Source organism: Nannospalax galili, unplaced genomic scaffold (genome assembly GCF_000622305.1).
Source record: "Nannospalax galili isolate Female #2095 unplaced genomic scaffold, S.galili_v1.0 scaffold433, whole genome shotgun sequence".
NCBI lineage: Eukaryota > Metazoa > Chordata > Mammalia > Rodentia > Spalacidae > Nannospalax > Nannospalax galili.
Genome location: NW_008338715.1, coordinates 4429638 through 4453550, shown reverse-complemented (window position 1 = coordinate 4453550; position 23913 = coordinate 4429638). Strand labels below are relative to the sequence as shown.

General features: G+C 34.2%; 1 protein-coding gene across 18 annotated transcripts in view; it reads left to right on the top strand.

Annotated features, from left to right (window-relative positions):
- Positions 1 to 23913, top strand: part of Adgrl3 (adhesion G protein-coupled receptor L3) — an 877792-nt gene that overhangs the window by 299547 nt on the left and 554332 nt on the right. For 17 of the 18 annotated variants that reach the window (XM_008833280.3, XM_029563589.1, XM_008833268.3 and 14 more), the window contains 2 exons: positions 2758 to 2989; positions 23289 to 23492. In XM_008833280.3, the coding sequence (XP_008831502.1) occupies positions 2917 to 2989; positions 23289 to 23492 (277 nt within the window). In that variant the 5' untranslated portion in view covers positions 2758 to 2916. The remainder of the gene's footprint in view (positions 1 to 2757; positions 2990 to 23288; positions 23493 to 23913) is intronic. The other variant, XM_008833274.3, reaches the window with a different exon arrangement.

Here is a 23913-nt window from a genome sequence, read left to right as displayed (position 1 = left end):
TGTTTACATAATGTTTGTTTGTTAGAAAATCATTGACATAATGCATGTTGTAAGGTGTGTGTGTTGTGACTTAATATATCCCTAATCTTTTCTTTTCTTTTCTTTTCTTTTCTTTTCTTTGTTTTTAAACAGGATTGCTTTACAAAAACCTTCAGTAAAAGTCCCAGGCCCCATATAAAAATGAGTTTTGTTAGAGAAGTTAATGATAACACATATAATAAGGATTTCATTCTTTAAAGACTATTCAGAGTAGAGGTACATTTATCTTCAAGTGGATTGTGTGCAATCCAGACATTATTATAATTTATACATGTATATGAATTATATAGCAAGCATTTGTTTGAATTATGCATTTATTTTATTAGACTTTAAATCATTGATATGTTTATATAATTTATTATATATTAATCATATCACACTTATCACATGTACTATTCTAGATATTAAATGTTTTGTTTTTTGTAGTTCAACACTGATGTTTTATTTATGCTTATATATTAAGTAATCTTAAGCTCTTCATTATGCAGATAGGAAAACTGAGGCACTAACAGAGGGAGCGGGGATTCACTTAAGGTCACAAAGCCAGTAGAACAAGCAATTGAGATAGGGTGATTGACTCCAAAGTCTGTACTTGTAACCTCTGTGAGAACAGTGTCAAAAAGTCTAAAAAAGTTGTAATTTTGACTCACTGTAAAGTCAAGTATTTCAGAAAGATCTCGGTTTTCAATGTGAAAGGCTGAAGCTTATAAAAAGATAAATATGTCTTATGCCAAATTCTTGGAAATAAAGTACTGTATATTACAAACTCAATATTTTTTAATTTGGGAATGTTTGTCTATGGTCAAAGAGAAACCATAGGGATGGAACCTAAGTCTAAATATAAAATTCATTTATGTTTCATATATACCTTATCCAAATAGCCTGAAGGTAATTTGCACAGTATTCTCACTGTGCCTGCGTTGCAAGAGTAATCACCTATCATGTTAGGTGTGATGTGGTATTTTCCACTGTGGTGTCATGTAAATGCTCAACACGTTTTGGATTTTGAAGTATTTCATATTTTGAATTTTAATATTAATGATGCTGAATCTGTAATATAGCCTTCAGTAAATGCGTCGTTACTTTGACAATTACTTTTAAAATGTTTTATAATTTTATACTCAAAATTCAAAAATTTTGAAACTTTTTGTCCGTCATCTGAACAGGAAAAAGTAAAGAAACTTCTAAAAGAAGCCCTAATTTCCAATAGTAGATTGGTCAGTTTTAAGGGTACCGGCTCTGAAACAATGCATTCAAATTTTGACTCTTTCCCTCGGTATTTTTACTACCTAACATATAAATTTGTGCAAAGTTTAAGAAAAGGCATCTATATAAGTCTAGTTTAGCAAAATAGATTAAGGATTTTAGTATCCTATGCACTTACTTAACATCTTTATCTTAATTCCTCACATTATATTCTAAGGTGACTAGAAATAGTTGCTAGGGTATTTTATGTTCTAGTATAATGCTTTTGGTCTGGGAATTACTTGAGTGAAATAATCACATTTAAGTTACACTCCAATTCAGTTTGTGTCTATGTGTTTATTTAAAAAAAAAAAAACTATTTAAACTTAGTGTGTTTGCTAGTGACCCTAACTCCCAGGAGGTGGAGCCAGGAGGGTCAGGAATTCAAGGTCATCTCCAGTTACCTCGTGAGTTTAGGGCTACATGAGACCTGAGCTACATGAGACCCCCACATCACAAAAGGAATACCAAAAAATTAGCAACAACAACAACAGAACAGAGACCACAATCTGTTTAGAATAATATAAAGGAAGTGCTTATTTATTTGTTCATTCATTCATTCATTCATTCATTTTGTTTTTTTGGAACAGAGTTTCCCTGCAACCCCGTAGACAAAGCTGCCTGGAGCTCACAGAAATCCACCTGCCTCTGCCTCCACCTCTGGAGTGCTGGGATTAAAGGCATGTGCCACCTTGCCCAATAGGCTATGCTATTTTAGATGGAATCATTAAAATTGTGATTTAAAGGCCTAGAGAGAAACAAGTACTGTTCTTCCTGAGGTCCGAAGTTCAGTTCCCAGCACCCAAATCAGGCAACCTCCTGTAATTCCAGCTCCAAGAGAGTCCATTGCATATGGTCTTCTTGAACACCACATGCACATACCGCCCTTCCCACATATACACATAATTAAAAATAAGATAAATCCTTAAAAATTGTGATTTAAGCATTACTTCACTTTGAATTTCAGTTTTGAGGTTTTAGACAATGAAGTACAAAAAGTATCTTCTCTTGCAATCATTAACCTGTCACCACTGATCCCATAAATGCTATAAAAAACAATAGTTAATATTTAAAATAATTTCTGAATATCAAAACCTTTCTTTTAAAAGTTATAGGCATAGTGATGAATGAAAATATTTATTCTAAGGCTAGGAAACATTTTATTTGTGGAAAATATTTATATGAATCAAACACCAAGTCTATATTTACTTATTAACATTAGAATATTTAAATTAACTTGTCCGGTGGAAATGGGATTATTTCACTCAGGCTTGAGGCTGAAATATGAACTATGGCAGTAAATGCATAAATAATGTCTTTCAGATTGCTTATTCATTTTATGTATGATGTTTGTGCTCATCAAAATTAAAAGAGGAAATGCATATTTAAGTTGGGAAATAAAGGAATCTTTCAGAAACTAACCTAGGAATCTCTCCATTGTAGACCTAACACCCCTTCTTTTCTTTTTTGCAGGTGTCAGATTTGGGATATCAGTGTTTGTTTTGAGGAATTTTTCTTTCTCTTTTTAAGTTTTTTCCCCCATAATTGTTGACATTGGAATACAGAAGAGGGATTGGAAATTTACTCATTTCGCTTCTCTTCCACTTCTGAACACTCATTCTTGAGGAACTCATGCCCCAGCACACAGCCATGTGGTCGCCACAGCTCCTAATCTTCATGATGCTCTTAGCACCACTAGTTCATGGTAAGTTCTTCAGATTTTGTGAAATAAAAAATTTTCCTTACTCATAATAGACCTTTTCTTTGAAATCTTTCTGTTTTTAGCTTTGCCTTACCTTGTATTAATATCTTTAAGTGTTCTAAACTACAATACTTAGAACTTCCAGGAGGAGTTCTTACAAGTTCCTGTTGAAGCCTAAGGGTGTTACACACATTTTTCTTTTTTTCATTCTTTGTTTTTACTGCACAAATGGAAAACCACTTGTATTATTAATTACATAATTAGCTATAAATTTTCAGCTTTGGTTTTCTGTACTTAAAAACATTTTTTATATAGTAAATATGAACATTTGGAGGAGGAAAGAAAATTAGCTTTCCCATACCAAATAATACTTTGTTTTTGCTCAGTGTTTATTGCTCTAGGCAATTTTTAATACACAAAATTCAAACTGCAACATCTCACTAGAAAGAAGTTGCTATAGCTATATAACTATTCAGTATAGAACAACAAAATTATGACATTTAGAGAAAGGGTATTCTACAGAAAATGCTAATAAGTTCATAACAGACTTCATGATTCCTTTGTTCATGTAGAATTCTTGGTACTCACATCACATATGATAATTTGGAAAATATATCTTTCCAAATTTTACAAATTATGTATTCATTCAAAAAGGAAGCATCACCTATATTTTGTACAACTTAATTCAGTATTCATTGAATTTCTCTGGTAAATTGAAGTTTCTAGATATGTACCCTTTTACAGTGCAAAGTTTTCTGATAATTATCATTGGTTTTTGCATTAACATGAAATGTTGCAGTCATCTCATAGACTGATGGTAATTATATAAAAGTAAGAGGACCCAGCTATATTTGTCACTGCATAGACAGTTTCAGAGTACTATAGAGTAGCAAGCAGCTGAAGTGAATTTTTAGCTTCTTTAACTCACTTATGGTTTTTAATTGACTACAGAAACCCATTGTAGTTTGCCAATGATACCATTCTGATTCTGGTCAGTGTCCCTGAATTGCAGGATGAGTCACATGTTTTTGTCAGTATAAAAACTGGATAAAATAGCTGCTGTGTCTTTTGAAGTGCTCCCATATAATTGCTTCGATTCAGTATATTTAGTTCTAATAAACCACTAAAAGGTAGAGATAATTTTTAACATGAGAGAAAAATCTTTAGAAAGCTACCTTGTTTAAAATAATGAAGGTTTGTCAAGAATTCAGAAAAGTTTTCTTATACCTATACTGACCTAGCACTTCCACAGTCACATAGACAGCATTAATGATATGGAACAATAAAAGTAATGCCATTTTAAATATTTCATTCTAATTATCTATGCATGTAAAGTCATTGAAATCAGACTTTAGAAAGTAAAAACTTCATTTATGAGATATTTATGAGGATTAAATAAATAACATATATCAAAGAATATTAACAAAGCAGAAAGTCTTCAAACACTAATTTCTTTCATCATCGCATATGTCCCACAATTTGCTTTCACTTTAATAATTATAACAATGAGGAATTCGCTGACCATAAGAGCTGTTTCATTTAATGTTGATATTAATAAGAATTATATATGTACATATATTCATATACATAATTCATGTTCAGAAAGTCATTCTAAAATCACTCTTGTTAGAGGAAGATTGCTTAAAATAGCATAAAATGAAAAAAATAGTAGAAAATGTTGTAAAGTTATTATCATTTTATAACCAAAGTTTCTGGCTATCTAAAATAGACACTTGTTTGTATCTACTTGGTTCTAAACTTGAAGAAGCCATGAGGTCATGGATCTTTGGGGACTCATAGTCTGCACTGAGCACTCACACTGAACACTCCATTGTTATAGAGTATCTATGCACAGAGAGATAAACAGTTAACTGATAATAAGGTTTCAATACCTTTAAAAAAGTTAACCTAGTGTTTAATGTTTTGAGCTCACAACTAAAGTGGTTCTTTCTATTTAATTTCCCCTACTTAATAGTTTCTTGATTGTGTTTAACCTTAGCAGCCTAAATAATATTGATGTGTTCTATGGAAAAAAAGGACCTTCATGACCAGCTTTGGTGCCCAAATTGCTCTTAAATAAAGGAATGAACCATTGCTCAGGAGGTGAAATATAATAGGAAAGAAATTAGTAAAGTTCCTGCCAATCAAGACTCATCAATACTACATAGTTTGAACCCTCAGATGGCTGAGTTAAAATGTGTGTTACTTGATTTAAGAACTTTTCTTTTCAAAAACATCTTTCTATGGTTTTTCTTGTATATTCTTGAGATGTCCAGTGAAGTTGCCCTCCTGGGTACTGGACTCCATAGTCACTTGAAAGGAAGTCCCTCCTGAGCTATTAACATGATGCCTACTTATTCCATCACCATAAACTTAAAGTGAATTGATTCAGATAATCTTCACAACAATCTCATGGATTTATTACTATTAGCTGTTATTATCATCATCATTAGTACCTCAGTACTGAGGTATTGAGCAGGAAAGTACCTCAACTGAGGTTACACAGATATTAAGTTACAGTGAAGGGAATTACAATCAAGGACCGAACTTCACTGGCTTCTGTGGCTTCCGCCAGCCCATTCTGATCAAACCATTCTGCTCTACGTACAATCTCATCTATACTCTTGCATTTGGGATCAAGTGAGGCAGAAATTCTAATCACCTGGTCGTCCATATTTTTGGACAGACTGATTATGTTTTAAAGCCTGAGAGAACAGTGCTAAAGTTCAATTCTGCCATCTTTTAGCCTTGTAACCTTGTTTCTTAGTAAACTAGTTATGTAATATAATTTATGACCAAAATACTGTGCTAAATGCTAAGGATGGAATGATGGACAAAAATTTGTGTCTCTTCCCTGCAGGAGCTTACAGTACCTTAAAAATCTGCAAATCTATTTTTAAGCTTAAGCTGAAAAATCTTACAGGATAATTTTGAGCAATAACCAATATAACTCCTAGCATAGTGATAGGCATTTAATAAATCTTCTATTATATTTCTTATGCCTTATTTACCTAAAAGTAAATCTACTTCTGAGCAGTAGATAAGCAATAAACAAAGTGCATCCTTGTCCTTAACTTGAGACTTGAAAAAATTCATTTTTACATTAACCGTAGGATTCAACTTTTTAAAAAAATTTATATATACTTTGATACACACAAACCATTAACAAAATTATTATTTAAATGAAATTATTGACAGCATGTAGGCATACTTAAATCACTCTTTGATTTAGCAGCATATAATTGTTAAGTGGTAAATTTTTTGAATGTTCTACACATGAATAAAATGAGAAACTAAGCTATGGACATAATTCTTATAATGATGATAGTTGAATAGTCTACACTTGGCCTAATAGTCTGGCCAATATTTTGAATAGGAAGACAAAAATAATCAGTCTATGCACATTATATGTATATATAGGATTTCCTAAATTAGGAATGTCTCTGGTTCTATGTTTATCTGTCCACATTCTATGTCTCTATGTGCCTCTGTATTTCTCCTTTTCTGTTTGCCATGCCTGTGTTCCCTTCCTGTGTAGCTACCAAATGTATCCTTAATGCAAGGACTGGCAGCTGTAGCAATGAGCAGGTCTTTCTTTCCTGTGCATGAAAATAAAGCCTTAATTTGTATCATTTTATAGATGTGTTTCAGAGCAAGGAGAACTGGGAGGCAAAAGTCTGTGCTTGTTGTTGGAGCTCATTTTTGTGGGAGTCTGAAACAAGGCCTCAAGCATACTAATCAACCCCTATGTGACTTGAGCTCTGTACCTAGCTCTCCACTGTTTTAAATTGTATTTTGATGCAGAGTCTTTATAAGTTGTCATGGAGCTTGCAATTCTCCTGCCTCTGTTTTTCCAGTAACTTAGATTACTAGAGTATACTGCTCTTCCCATTTCCTGACCTTCATTTGGATTGACAGTAAAGGAATGCTAAAGTCAGATGTGGGGCAAGTGTATTCTTGGCTTGTAACTACTCATAAGTGTCAAGAGCTTGGGAGTTAAGAAAGTGATGGTGGTGCTTAAATATTTTAATTATTTCTGTTTATTCAAACTTTATTTTTCTGGATCACAACTGAGAAGATGGATATTGGGAACATTGGACATACTGTAATGAATGCAGAATGATATTTTTTATAGCATCTTTACAAAGAGAGAAAAAGAATATTTAAACTTTAGGAGCACCTTGTATATGTTTGTTCCTCTAAGTCTATTTATTATTTCTAAAGGTATATCTATATTTATATATTGATGAATGTTATAGGCTAATATACCTTATATTATGTTTAAGAAGTTATTTGTGCTAAACAGTCTTTTAGTAGGGACAGACTAAGAATCAGTTGCACATATTCTTTTATTAAGTTTTTATATACTTTTTGATTAATTTATTTTTATGTTTGTAAACTATACAATTTCTTTTAAAATAGATAGATAGGTAGATAGATAGATAGATAGATAGATAGATAGATAGATAAAAAGATGTAAAGCTTGAAAAAGTCAAAAATTGCATTTAACTACATATTTTGCATTATAACATTTTTCTATGAAGATATGCTTTATTATGTGTGAAAAAGGCAGGTTGACTTTTAAGCTCCATTTAACTTTGTCATGCTTAGAAATTAGTCATCCTTGAAAAGTTTATGTTCACCAGCCTAAATGATTTGTAATATCAGCAGTTATATAAATATTTTTAAAGTCAAATACATTATACACAAAATTTGTTTCATCATAATGGTATATGGGTTTACTGCAAAAACATCCAACACAATCCACCTTAGCCAATTTGTAAAGCATTTCAAAATATATGGTGTGTAAGTTACTCTATCTTTTAACCCTACAATGTTCAATGCGAATAGGATGACTAATAACACATTTCATTTGTAGTTATTTTTTAAAGTTTCAGTATAAAGTTTTCCACAATTAGAAAAGACTTTTCATTTGTATTTATACATGCAAATACGTTGTGTGTGATTTTTGTTGTAGTGATGCTCAGTGAGAAATGTGTACATGTTGAGAGTAAAAGACTGTATTCTTACATTGAGATTTTATTTATTGTGACTACTTGAGAGGTTGGATATATCTTAATATATATTTATATATATATGATTACAATACAGTATTTGGATATTTAACATTGATAATATTGTTTGTATCATAAAATATTTGGATATATAAGATAGGCCATTACTTTCCTCCTCTTTAGACTACTCTTCTCTTTTTTTTTTTTTTTTTTTTTTTTTTTTTTGTCTTTTTGAGACAGGGTCTCCCTGTAGCCTCAGCTATCCTGGAACTCACTATGTAGACCAGGCTGGTCTTGAACTCACAGAGATCTGCCTGCCTCTGCCTCCCAAGTGCTGGGATTAAAGGTGTGCACCACCCCGCCCGACTTCTCTTTCTGTCTCAGTATAAGAATGGTGCTCATTTTTTTTCAGAAAGAAAAGAAAGGTGTTCACATTTATAATTTCATATAAACAGCCACAGTGCATTTGCATGATTTTTTTAATTCTTTCTGATTAGCAAATTATTTCTTCATAGACACTTTTTAAAAAGTGACAAGCAATAATAGCAAGTGTCCCTTGTTTGTCATGTAAATAAGAGGTCGGTGAATTTTTATCTGTTTAATAGTTTATAGTATGGCAACATTCAAACACAAGAGGTAATTTGTTCAACTTTGTTTAGGGTTTTAGTTGGTAGATTGAGATTAAATTTCACTGTTAACTGCATTTGTTTTTACTGAATCCATATTTTCCCTAAATTTTGCCTTACTATCAGAATTAAGTTTTTTAAGTTTATAAAAGTTATATCAAATAAATATATTTTGTCAGGCAAGCGAACCTAGTTGAGAATTTCCAAGAGAAATATGTTAGTTGTACTTTCAAAGGTAATAAAGGATCTTCACATAAAAGTAGGAGTTCACAATGATATTTGATTTGCTTTTTTGTTTTCTGTACATATTTTTGTAAACTTGAATATCTTGAGGTTCAAGTTAATTATCATTGGTAGTATCATGGATCATAGTCACATATTATTTGTCAATTTGTATGTGTATGTGTGTTCACCCACATTTGTGATCTCAAGTTTATGCACATGATCAGATGTTAACCCTGGGATCATTTCTCCCAAGACCTTCCTTTCCGAAGTACAGTCTTTAACTGGGACCTGGGGCTTGTTGATTTGGCTACACTGGCTGGCAAATGAGTCCCAGGGAGCCTCATATCTTTGTCACTCTAGGGCTGTGATATCATACACATTACAGCATGTCCACATTTTATTTGGATCACTCATGAGACACCTAATGACTCAGGTATCCCCACTTCCTATTTGGTTTTCATTGCTTGTATAATCTACTTTGTTTTCAGTGTAATTCTCATTCAAATTTAATAAAAGTGCAAAAACCTACCAGTCCTGAGACCAAGAGATAAAAAATGTTAGATTTTTGTTGCAATCATGTATATGTAAACATATTTTTAAAATTAGAATATTAGGTATATTTATAGCAGTTATTTCAAATTAACATTAAATCTTTCCTTTTTGATCTAATTAAAAAGTTTTGAAGTTACTTGGCCATGTGAAGGCATATAATTTACCTAGTCATATTTTCTGGCTTGCAGTTGATGATGACTGTATCTGTCTTACCATTACATGTATCATTATAAAGAAACATAGTACATACAATCTACATACAATCTGACATTCTTTCTTTCCCCTAGCAAAATTTGAGAAATTAAAAGAATTATTCTTTTGTGGGTTAATGAATATATTAGAAGAGCAGTAACAAATAAAAAGTAAAATTTTGCACTTATAACTGAACAAAACAGCCCAACAAGTTTTAGACTGCTATAATAATGAAGAAAATTTAAATAAGAAGAATCAATATTCAACATTATGATCATATTTACAATACTATACTAATACATTCAGAAAATTCAAGAAACTTAATTTCAGTAAGTCTGGAGAGCTAGCTCAGTGGGTAGAGTGCTTGCCTACCATACACAAAGGTCTTGGTTCAGTCCCCAGACCACAGACTATCCGGACTTGGTGGTGCATGCCTATAATCTCAGAAGTTGGGGTAGAGGCAGGAAGATGAAAAGTTCAAGGTCACGCTTAGCCATACAGTGAGTTTGAGGCAAGGCTGAGGGTTCTTTGAATTCAGGTATATGATACACACACACACACACACACACACACACACACACAGACATGTGCATGCAAATGTGAGCTTAGCAAGCACAATAAAGAATTGTGTGTGTAACCAAAGAAATATCAAAACACTAAAATTAAAAACAAATACAAAAAAAACTTTTGAATTTTCATTATAAAACATATGTGAAGAAATGCCTATGGCAAAATGATCAAATATTTCCCAATTGATTCTTAATGTCTTTTTTTCCCCACAAAATTTCATTCAAAATTTCCTACTGGCCATTTTCATATATAAGCACAGGACAGTTATCTTAGGATAAAAAAAAAAAACTTAGCAAAGAAAAATAATTTAAAAAAATAATAAGGTATTTAACTGGACATTAAATATATACAATAAGCTAGAAAATGTAAGATACTTAAAAATAGAACATCAGGGGCTAGAGAGATGGCTCAGTGGTTAAGAGCACTGGCTGCTCTTGCAGAAGACCCGGGTTCTGTTCCTAACACCCACATGGCAGCTTACAATAGCCCCTAACTCCAGTTCCAGGTGAATCTGACACCCTCTTCTGACCTCTATGGGCATTGCATGACATGGGTGCACTTACATACATGCAGGCAATAGACTCATACACATAAAATTATAATTTTATTTTAAATAGACCCTCCATCCTGGCATGTGGTGCACCCTTTAATCCCAGCACTTGGGAGGTAGAGGCAAGTAGATCTCTGTGGGCTCAAGGCCAGCCTGGTCTCTGCAGTGCGTTCCAGACAGATGGGGCTATAGGGAGACGTTGTTTCAAAATACATACATGCAGGCAATAGACTCATACACATAAAATTATAATTTTATTTTAAATAGACCCTCCATCCTGGCATGTGGTGCACCCTTTAATCCCAGCACTTGGGAGGTAGAGGCAAGTAGATCTCTGTGGGCTCAAGGCCAGCCTGGTCTCTGCAGTGCGTTCCAGACAGATGGGGCTATAGGGAGACGTTGTTTCAAAAAGACCAAAAATATTAATTAATTAATTAATTAATTAATTAACAAGATAGAACCTCTGGAGTCAGAAGGCTAAGGAGTTGTAAAAGTAAGATCCATAAGATCCATAAACAGATTACACTTGACTTATAAAGTTACAGGAATGGGTGTACAGACAATCACATATCTCAGACAAGAAATAGTCAAGGGAGGTTGAAATAAGTCAAGCATGAGAGTGAGTGAGAAAGAGAGAGAGAATCTGTTTTAAATTATAGCATAAATTGTGTTGGATAAATCAGTCTGTACTCACATTTGACTACAAAATTAATAATGGCTTTTAAGATATTACCTTCTTTTGTGTTTGTGTGTGTGTATTCATGTGTTCATTAGTGAGTGAGCATTCTCTTATACTGTGTAGTATGGAGGTAAGAAGTCAGCCTCAGATACAATGTCTCAGGTTCTGGTCACTTTGTGGCTTTAATTAATTTTTTTTAATTTTTAAATTCAGTATATATTTTTATTGATTTTTTTCCTGCAATCTGTTATATATGTTAAGGCCTATTGAATCAAGTTTGTATCCCCTGATGTCCCTTGATGTGGGTTCCTCCACTGGTGCTTGGTCAACCTATCTAGCCCCTTAAAGAAGACCAGCTGTTCCTCACTCATTAGTGATCAGCTGCCAGTAGTTCCTCAGGCCACCCAGGGCTCGGGGGCCATGTGGAAGAGGAGTGGGAACAATTTTAAGAGCCAAGGGTGGTGGAAAAACACAAGGAAACAGAGATTTCCATGTGGCTCTAAACTTGCTCATATGAATTTACAGCAATGGTGACAGGGTGTAAAAGACCGATGCAGAGTCAAACCAGACAAAAAACTAGCATACAACTGGGGAAATGGTAAGAAGCCCCAACCTTAGCTGAGGAACTACTTTTCACTTTTTGGTATAGGATCTCATTGGCCTGGAGCTCACCAAATAGGTTGTGCTGACTTCCCTATGAACCCAGAGATCCATTTGTCTTTCCTCCCCAGAGCTGCAATTACAAGTACATGTCACTACACAGTGCTATTTTTGTTTTAATGACAAATCTGGGTACCTAACTCAGCACCCGAAGCCTGCCAAGCACTTTGCTGACTGAACCACCCCCTCACCCCAAGCATTCGCTCTTGATAATAAAACATTACAAATCTGTTTCTGGAGTGTCTCTAGTGGAATAACAGGTCACAGTTAATGAAAGACCCAGTCTGATGGCAAAGAGCTTCCAAAACCCTAATGAAAAAGTCATTACCAATGCCTTCAGCCAGGGAGGATGGAGGTCCTGCAGAGAGGGTCTAATGGAGAATCTCTGTGGATGTGCTGAATAGTGTGTACACTAACTCCTACCCCCATTTTCGTGGAAGAAGTTCCAGTCTCAGAGTCAAAACAAAAACAAATGAAAAAATGCAGGGCCTTCATGATAACAGCATAAAGCATTCATTTACAGGAGTAACATGACTTTTACAACCTGAACACATTCAATACAATTATACCTTTAAAAAACATATAATAGGGGCTGGAGAGATGGCTCAGTGGTTAAGAACACTGGCTGTTCTTGCAAAAGACCTTGGTTCAAATCCCAGCACCCACATGGCAGCTAACAACTGTCCGTAACTCCAGTTCCAGGGGATCTGACAGCCTCTTCTGTCCTCGGTGGGCATTGCACGACATGGATGCACTTACCTACATGCAAGCAATACACTCATACAAAAAAAATAGTAAATTAAGAAAACAGAAGATGTTTTTAGTTTTATAGAGATATTTAATATAACATAACACTCATTTAAAGTTTAGCAGATTTAAATATGTGGACAATGATCTATCAGTGGCCACAATTACCTTTTGCTTGTTATGTTAAGTTCTCCTAAAAGGAAATTTATGTCATTTCTTCACCCCTTACATTTTGCCCATGGAAACTGGAAAATCTATTTTCTCTTCCTATGGAATTATCTTTTCTAGACATTTCATATAAATAGGCTCATGTAACATGTTTTATTACTGTCTTTTACCCCTAAGCCTAATACTTTAAAAGTTATCTATATCTAGCATGTATAATTATTTAATTATTTTTATTTCACTGTAGGGAATATTATAATATTTCACTGTAGGGAATAAACTGCATTTTATTTTTCTGTTGGTGAAAATTTAAATTATTTCTTTTCTTTGCCTGTTAGCATCGTGCTATTGTGAATATTTATGGAGCAAGTTTTATTTGGTTGTGTTTTCATTTCTTCCTTGTATATCTAGGAGGGGAAATGCCAGTCCTTTGGTAGCTCTGTTTATCATTTGAGGAAATGCTGAACTTTTAACAAACAGAGGAGTAGTTTCACTGTTTCAAAAAGTATGAGGTCTCCTATTTCCATGTCTTCTGCAGTGCGTGCTGTTGTGTCTTCTCTGAGTTATCCACCCTAGTGGAATCAAAGTAGCAACTCATGGTGGTTTTGATCCCATTTTTCTAATGTCCATGATGTGGAACTACCTTCCCTATGCTCATTGACATACTGTTCACTGCTTGCTTAATTTTGAATTGTTTGGTCTCTTTATTATTAAATTATAAATGTTTTATAGAAATATCTTTTTTTAGAAGCAAGCAGAAGGTATATTTATTACAGATCTAAGAACTATAGCTCTTTAGACTTTAGCTCTATAAATCTTCTAAGAGAAAAATTTGTCTAGATTCAGTCACTTAAACTATCCCTATTTTATTTTGTTTTGAGTTAGATATAACTATCTATACTTATCACCTCTCCTCTACTTTTACTTATGTATCTGCTTCATAATCAGTATCTGTTGTGTTCATTAATTAAGGATTATCTTATGATGACAAAACTAGTAATTAGTAATTATTGAACCTTCATTCTGAGAGAACTGTCCAATGAGATAATGCATTGGCTTCTACTCTGTTTGTAATTATTCTTTCTTAGGAAAAAGTTGAATAACATTAAATGTTAATCTCAATGGCCCAAGAGGTTTCTACTTCTGGTAGACTAATCTTATTCTACCTAATTCTGAAAACCCTCTTCTTTCTGTTTTATTAATTATTCATTTAATTAATCATAATTTTTCAGGTTATATTATAGATATGAGGTTATTAATTTTATTTCTGTAGACTATTTTTCTTTAATATGTCCTGAAAACTATTGAATGTCTATATTATTCAAAATTTTGTCACTGTTACCAATACCTGAGAGATATACTGTAAAAGAAGAAAGATTTGGCTCATGGTTTCAGAATATTCAGTCCAAACTGGACTGGATCCATTGCTTTGGGCCCAGGTGAGGCAGAATATCATGACTGCTTATCCATGACTTCCAGGAAGGGAGAGAGAGAGAGAGAGAGAGAGAGAGAGAGAAAGAGAGAGAGAGAACACAGAGAAAAAACAGAGAAAACAGAAAGAGACAGAGACAGAGACACAGAGAGAGAGATCTTCCTAAGACATAGTTCCTCCAGCTGAGTACCCAGCCTAAAGTCTGTAACAGCCTGTTAACAGTCTTTTAGTTCATCTCTAGAAAATTATGCAGTTGCATAATTTCATGTCTCTCTACCAAAGTTATATTATCTATGTTACCACACATTTTCAGTCTACAAACGATGGAATTCAGCAGAAAACCTGGGGTTTTAGAACCTCAGGATGATGTAGATCAAACCGCAAATGTTCTATTCCAGGCCCTTGTGTTTATTTTGTAGGGAAATATTGCTATTTGAGAAGAAAGGATTAAGGAAGAGGTAAAGATCATGAATGATTTATAAATGCTGACAGTGAATAGCTTCTGTAGCTTAAAGAACCATGAAGAATATTAATATATTTAGAATGCATTACTTACATGAAGCTCAAAAGTGTAGTTTATACTGTAGTCTAATCTAAGCTACTTTTGAGTCCTAAAATGTAACATTCCTTTGAATGAAATAGGAAGGTTTCTAACCTTTAGATTCTAATTCTAATTTTGTTGTTTTCAAGACTTATTATCTAACCCAATTTAAATCACAGTACCTTTATTTGTTAATGATGTAAATAGGCCAACTTTGATACAATATGTGGATTAAATAAAATGCTGTATAGAAAGCCCTCACACAAAACCTCATGCACTTAATCCTGAGAGAAGAAGTCATTAAGACATAACTTTAGAAATAAGAACTAAAATCAAGCGACTTGTATAGTAAGCAAAATGTAGAACACAAATAGCATCTTGGGGTCACTTACTTTGCATAATGTTTTTCAAGGACTGAATCGTATTTTCTTAATCCCTAAATGTGACAGTTTCTCTAATTATGTGTCCACACATTTGCACACACATTCAGCCCATCATTATACTTAGGACTTGCCCACTGGACTGTAGCTAAGTCTTTAATGAGTTACTAATGAACATCTTAAGCTTACATCAGCATTCAAATAAAAATTCTAAAGAGTGTTGAAAAGCGATTCAGATTACAAAACTGTGGCTCTTAATTAGACTGTAGGCCCAATAAAGTTTCTTACCTTCAGTATTCTTTCTATGGTTTAAGACTCTGAATAGCAAATGACAAATATACCCTTATATGACATTAACAGGGCTGAATTCAGTAAGCTACATTAAAGAAATCATTTCTTTGATTAAATACAAATATAAAAATAATATGCAAAATCTAAAACAGCATTATAAAATGTTTCATTCTTTTTTTTTATTTTAGGGGACTAGATCACTTTAAAACAGATTGATTTTGTTGTTGCAATAGAGAATAACAGATGACAGGAAGAAAAGAAATCATGTAGGTGAGAAAGAAAGGCCTCTGTATACTTAAAAAAAGAACAGTCTGCTTTCGCACATTACTGATTCTCCTCAGGCTGTTCGAGGTACCATAGAAGTAGTAGTTATACATATTACCTGAATTGGATCAGAAATATTCTTTACCGTAGCTCTCCATATGAATCAGCCATGGTGCTGGCTATTTAACAGTAATCCTTTGTTCTTTCCACCACTTTTAATAGTGATGTTGGTGAAACCATAAAAACCTTAAGGGCATATGCTTTAATTACAAAGGCAAATAATATGTAAAATTTAAAGCAACAGGCTGGTATACAGCTTTCCCTCCAGGAACACTACATAATAGCTTGAAAGAGGCCTTTTAGATTAGTCACAATAGCTGGTAGCCCAGATGTATTATAGGTTATGGGAGGCTTATGCTGAGACTCTACAGATGGATAAAAGAAAAACCATCATGTTGATTTTTAAAAGTAGGTGTCCAATAATAATCACCGTGGGAATATACCACCAACATGACATAATCGATCATTCTGACATTTGAGCTTGTTAACATATCTGTCACGTTGTTAGCCAGCATTTAGGCATTCATTCTGTTTGTTTTGAGAATGGGGGTGAGAAGCAGGTGGCAAAAACTCTTAGGATCCTAAAAAAATTTAAAAAGAGATGTCAGTTTTGATTAACTCAGCATAGGGAGACAGAACTCACTAACAAGGCAGCTCTCGGAAAATAGGCATCGTTTTTGCTCACCTGGCTCACATATCCAGGATAATTAGTGTGACTGAAGAGTACCCCGTTGCCTCCATTGTATGGAATTTTAAAGAAACAATTTAGTTTATAGCATTCCGAAGACACAGCTTCCACAACATTAAAAAACTAATGTTCCTGAAGAGGATAGTAGAGGAAAGAAGCCAGTATTGCAGAGATAAAAATTCTAAAACTTTATTTTTTGTTTCTATGATTTACAATCTGTTTGTGTTTTCTGCATAAAGAAGCAGGTGTTTTTAGTTGGAAAAGAAAAATTTATAGTTAGATGCCATTCCTTTGATGAGTAAGATTCATAAGATGCATTTTTTTTTTTAATTTTTAATGAAAATAAATCTGTCTTTTGGGTAAAAGCCAAATTTATAAAAATAAATTCATTAACAGAAATTGTCTTCTGACTCATTTTCAAAGTGTTTGAGATATTTACATTATAACATTGCAGTTCAGACAATCTTTATAATGAATCAGGCTGTATTTTCTTCTATGTATAATATATAACTTGTAGTGTAATAAAAACAGTAAAGTAGAAATCCAATTGTAAAATAGTCTTTAAAAGTTGTTTATTTTTTAGCACTACAAGTTAAGTTTGTTTTTAGCTTTTCTTCATAGCCAAGCATTTGATTCTGCCACTGTAGCCTTCATCATGTCTTACAAATTCCGCAGCTCATTTTTGCTCAGGCTTCAGGCAGATGCTTATTTTATTCATTCGTTTCATTTTATTGTGGCAAAGTTGTAGAGAAAAAGTGAAGAACTGAGTCCAAAAGGGAAATGGCTTACCCACATAGGGCATAGCTATATGGTATGAAATTTTTTCATCTAGATTAGAAATCTGCTGCATTATATTAAATAATATGCAGGTTTATCAGAAAAGCTTCTTCGTTTTATAATCAAAGACAATTCGTCACCACTGAGCTATTTTTTATAGGTCATAGATTTGAAACAGATTTTCCAATATTACAACTTCTATATTGTAATTTCTACCCAGTAGCATCCATAGTCAGGTGACTAAATTAGAACTTCAAGACTGTTTTTAGAAATTACTACAAAGCCTTTAGAGAAATGATGCAGCCGTTACATACACCTGGGAGAAATCAGAAAAACATTTGATCTTCTTATGGTCAAAATTCAGATGGCGAGGGAACATGCCTTTCAGATTTGCATGAGAAAGTAGAACCAGAAAACTGGCCTTTATTTACACAAGAAATGAAAACAATAGGCTCTCATGTACATACATATATGACACATAGAGAGTGGCTAGGGTATTTGGGATGAAGCAACGTTTGCTCTCCATCTACTTCAATGTAATTTCTAGTATATACTCAACACTTTCCAATTAGCTGCACAGTTTTGCTCACAATAGGTCATGAGCACTCTTACCAAGCTCGTAAATTATAGGTAACAATATTGGCAATTTTAAGATTTAAAAAATGGTCTCATATGCATGAACCTAAAGATGCAATGATGTATTTCAGGCAGTCATTTGAAGAGGAATTCAAGTCAATTTCTCATAATCATTTCTTCACAGCTTCTTTCGTAGACACTTTTCTGCATACTGAGCACTTACCTGTCTTATTTAGTAGACCTTTGATTTGAACTAGAAGCAATACAATAAAAATACCATATTAAGAATCAGCTGAAATAAAGATAAACTGTAGAAATTAAAGCTTAAAACATCTTAAGTTATTGGGGGAAAAAAGCAATATTATTTTTGCTTAAACCCTGAAAATCAATAGGAACACACACTTTAGAATAAATCTGAGTTGAAAGTAGAAGGAAAATATGACTTTTGATGAAGATTTTAGATATATAGTGAAGAGTTTGGAATAATTGTGGGAAGAATGAAACTAGGAAGCAGTAACATTCAGAAACCCTGAAAAGTGTGGAAAAGATTTCCTATTAAGAAAGATAGCTCAAACAAAGTGTTAGACAGGTCTGTGAAAGAGTTCATGCATGGTTTTATCCAAAGACAAAAATTAAAGGTAAAAGAAATGCAGTTTGGTATGATGGTTTTATCAGTGTACTTTTAAATTCTATGTGATTCATAGTTTATTAATAAAATGACATCACAAATATAACCTAAAACACAAAAATAAATTACTTCAAGAAGTATGCTTAGTTCAGGGAAGCTAAGTCACTTGGAAATCTAATCAATGTGCCTTCAAACCCCTCTCAGAAATATTTAGCCCGTAGTTTTAAGGTTCATTGTTTTATTTACATTCTAAGCTCACTGTAAATGACCAATGTTTTTTTTTGAATAAGAAGCTGAGTAGCTGACTGAATTGAGAAAGAAAGCAGAAATAGTTGAAATCCTTTTAAAAACAATGTATACATATTTAAATTTTTTTGTAAGATATGTTGATTTCTGAAAGTGTATGTCATTGAGTTCTCTCTTTTATATGTGTGTGTATGTGTGTGTGTTTGTATGTGTGTGTGTGTGCCTGTGTGTGTGTGTGTGTGTGTGTGTGTGTGTGTGTGTGTGTGTGTGTGTGTGTGTATGTGTGTCTTTTTGAGACAGGGTCTCCCTGTAGCTCTACCTGGCCTGGATTCGCTATGGAGAGACTAGGCTGGCCTCGAACTCACAGAGATCCGCCTGCCTCTGCCTGAGTGCTAGGATAAAAGGCGTGCGCCACCACACCTGGCAAGTTCTCATATTTTTATGTTTATCCTTTCCTCTTCTGATGTTCCCCTCCCTCTTTATCTCCCTCTTTTCCTTTCTTTCTTCCTTTTTTACTGTTTTGGGAAGATATTTGCTATGTAGCCCAGGCTGGCCTTGAATTCATGTTCCTCCTGATTCTCCACCTCCAGTGCTGGGATTACAGAGATGCACACCAAGCCTGGCTCTGGTGCTCATGTCACTCGTCTATTCCATATATAATATGAAAATACTGGTACTACTAGCAAAATATCAAAAACATTTTTCCTCTGTTAATATTCCTTCTGGCTTCTGGCTTCTGTTCCATATGAAAACAGAATTCCAAAACTTTTATATCCTGATGTACTTTGATCTTTCATTGACTATACATGAGTGTAGGATTACGAATTTGATTAATTCAATGTGCCACAAACTAATAATTTTTGTATTTCCTGCTTATCCACTAGAATCAGGGTACTTAAATGATAAAAGCATCTGACTAGGAAGTGACTGGATGACAGAGATATAGGAAGAATGCATCTACTTATAATGCATAACAAATATCATCTTTGCAGCAATTCAGACTTTAAAATAACAGATTCTCCATTTTACACCAAGGACTTATTACATATGCAATTTTAAAAGGATTAGAATGAAATTCCTCTTTCTGTGAAGGTTGCAAAGAAGGGTTGTGATGCAGTCACCTTATTGTTGCTGCCTATTTCAGAACACTGTCTTTGATACATCTTAAAATGTCATATAACAAGAGTTAGAAACTGTAGTCACAGATGCAGATGGGAGGGGGAGCTTAAGCGGGGATTGCCACAAACCCACTCTGCTAATGCCATGAGTTGCCAATATTTTTCATCTGTGCTTTGAAAAATAAATTCTTTTTCTTTAAGAGTCTAGAGAACAAAGGAGACGCCTAGAATGTGAAAAATGCTTTCAAATATCTAAAGACAAGCATCTTCAAAGGATAACTGACTTGTTTTTGCAGCAGTGTGCAGGATTTATACAAGTAGGTGGAGAATGCTAGGTATAGATATCACCTTACCTGACAGGAAGACTTTCTGCTTCAAATACAATTGTGGCCCCAGGGCAGAGTGAGCTTCTGATCACAGCTTCAGCACATGAATGTTGGGAGATTCTGAGCACAGTTTTTAGCAGGGGTTATTAGTAGCATGTGATTTAAGGAATCTTTCTCCATATAAGATTCCAAGTTTGTAATGGAGTATAGACTTTTATGGGACTGTTATTTTGAAGATTAATTCTTACAATAGTTCTCAAGAATACACATTGGATTTATGTTTACAGTTCAAAGAGGTTTATCCTCAGAAGGCTTACGATATCTTAAACATGTTATGTACAAGAAGTTTTAAAAGTTAAAATTCAGGACTGTGTTCTAGTAGTAGTGAAGCCTTCTTGCTTTACGACCACTGGTCAGTGACAACGGATTGTTTTTGCAGTGGTGATAAATGTAACACACCATACCTCAGTTGCATTGAACACCTCACGGTCTTATTTTGCCAAATTAAGAAAAAAAATGTATTTAATTTCCTGTTTTGTTTTTTTTTTCACCATGAAGTCGTTCTCCTCCCTCATCCAAGCCTGCTCTTTCTAGATCCCTGATCCCTTGTGGCTTAGCTCTGTTTGGAGCATATTCTTCTCTTGTTATGTGGCGAGATTGCTCATTTAGATGCAGATACTTGTCTTTTTGGAGAAGTAGATGCTTGATTCCATTACCTATGCAATTCAATCAGTTGCTATTATCTGCTTCCTGTAGAAGTTGATCTTTTCTGCAAATATTTGATCTATTTTAGAGATCATTATGCTTTCCATATCTTTCCCTATCACTTCTTCCTCTTTCCTCTCTTCAGTTAATCCTACAACAATGATTTAAACACTAAATTGTGGACTGGCATACAGAGCTCCCTATCTGGATGTTGCTTACTCTCTGCTATTGCAGATTGCTCCGGAGTTCTACTCATATCATAGTAATTATGCCAGTTCTTGAAAAGGTCAGTGGTGCTCCGATCAGGAGACCTCTGCGGTAGCCTGAAATGCTGTTTACTTCTGAGTTTACATGGTATTTTTTGTAGTAAGTTTAGATCTCATGAAAAAAAAAAAAATCCCAGTTCAAGTTTTAACCACATAGATACCTTTCTTAAAACCTCAAATAGAGTGTCCTTTATAGTTAACCCTGTCTACATTTTCTGAGGATTAATCTTAACTTTGTGACATTTCTCTTCTTTATCTGTATATCTCTATTGTCCTCAGTAGGTGTATGGCTCATGTAAGTACTCCTCTAGTATCTTTTGTCAGCCGTGCTCTCCTACACCTTGAGGAGAAGTTGACACTTGATGAGACTCAACATGTATTTGTTGAACGAAAACAATCAAACAAGCTCACAATTTATCATTCCAAAATGAGTCTGTGTGTTAACCTGACAAAAGGGAAAAACCCTTCAATTTTAGTAGAACAGAAGCTTGTAGCATTATATATCTTATACTTTTGCTAGTATCCTTCTATAGAATGCTTATGAAGATGCTAGGAGACATGCATATGTAATATTCTCATAAAACATAAAATTAGTCTCATTGTCATTCATGGCATGGAGGAGAGACACCTTATGAAGTCAAAAAGTGGAAAAAAGGGCCAATAGTGGCAAAAATGTATGTCTATCTGAAACATCATAGAAAGCAATTATTTAGTACTTTTATTTTCATAGCTTTTTTTCTTTTGAAACACCTCTCCTTGACACTTTTTTCATTGGTATAGCCAATTAAAATAGCATTTAAACTGTCTTGATATGAGAATTTATCTAGTGATATACTGAGTTTAAATGTAAATCATAATTTCATGTCAGTGTCACAGACATAAAATTTAGGGTTTTCAATTAGGTGAATTTTCTGATTTCTTAAAATGATTGGTTTTTTTTCCTGTAAGGGTGGTATCATTTCATGTGGTGGGGGAGATGTGGTATTATTCTTAACTTGCGTATAATGCGTACATAAAAATATTAGAGCACTACCGTATGAACTTGTGTGAGGATGACTGTCTTAAAAGTGCTTATTTTATTGATTTTTCTTGGTTTTTCTTTTGACTGTTTAATGTTAGTTTATAGCATAACAATGTTTCTTTAAATATGCATGTGTAATATGTTAAAAATGTTTATTTAGAGCACAGTCTTTTCCTTTGTAAATTCTTTCGCTTTTTGTTGATAGGTATATTTTATTATCATTCCTACTGAGTAAATTAAAATCGGTTAGTGCAGAGAAACATGTATCTCCTGTGTCAATGCACCAGAACAAAACCCTGTACTTCGGTAGCTTTAGTTTTTTCATAACCTATAAGATTGTTTTGTCAATTACTTAAAATATCATGTGTGCAATTTTGTTTTCTCATTATTGTCTTGGTCTTTCATATTTATTCATGTATGTAATATGTAACATTTGTCAGTAAAAATCACTGTGTATATAAATGGCAAAAATGTATGTATATCTTTTCACATCAATGTCCGCCACAGCTCTTAATATAGTATCTTTTAAAAATGTTAGTTAAATGAACCAAAACATATAAATATAAAACAATTCATATAACTGTACACCAAAATAAAACAATAATAGCAAAAGCTTTCTCAAACATTCTTCACCCCATTACCTTATCAATCTTTTTTATGTAAAAACTGAGTTCGTACCCAATGCCTGTGAACACTTGTAGATATTAGTACCCATGGTTTGTATCTTATTACTATGAATTTAGTAAAAGATAAATGACATTTACATATTTCAGGTATCTAGCTTATTCAGTTTTCTGTAATTATGTTTAATTTTCTGATCTTGTTAGAGATCAAAATACTAAGTTTAGCTTAAGAGAGTATTGATAAGCTACAGACCAGGAGAATTCACCTGCTCGGCCCCAGTTTGTCTGAGTGGGGCTTGGGGTGGCTGGCTGGCCCTGACCAGTTCCTCTGAAGCCTGAGCTAACCAAGGTCTGATGGTGCGCCCTGCGGTCCCCGCAGGTGGCAAGCACACTGAACGACATCCAGCCCTTCCTGCCACACTGCGACATGCCGAGCGCAGCCCAGGAGGCGCTCTACCTCCCAGACATCTCCTTCAGCAGCCCGCTGCCGAACGTGCCACAGCTCATCGCGGACAAGGGCCCCGTGGAGCTGCCAGAGGAGTTCGTGGACCGGGTGCCCCAGGAGCACAGATTGCAGCCCAAGGTGCGGCCGGCGGCGGGGAAAGGGCTGGGGAAGATGGGCAGGGGACTACTGGGAGGCTCAGCTCCAAGCAGTGCTCCAGGTGTCTTCTCATATATTTATCTTCTGCATTTGATGGTGGACAGTGTTCCCCCGTGCTGTCCTAGCCAACTCTTTTACAATGCATGCCTTTCTACCTCAGAGCCACAGCCTTAGTTTGAAATATTTCGTTTAAAATTTATGATTGAAAGCTAGGGATGGTAATGCGTACCTGAAAATCCCAGCATTTGGAAGGTGGAAACAGAAGGATCAGGTGTCCAAGACCAGCCTCAACTGCTTACTGAATTTGAGACCAGCCTAGGTTACATGAAACCCTGTCTAAAAGGGAAAATAAAAAGATCAAAACAAACAAAAAAAAAAAATTAGAGTTGAGCTAGAAATTATT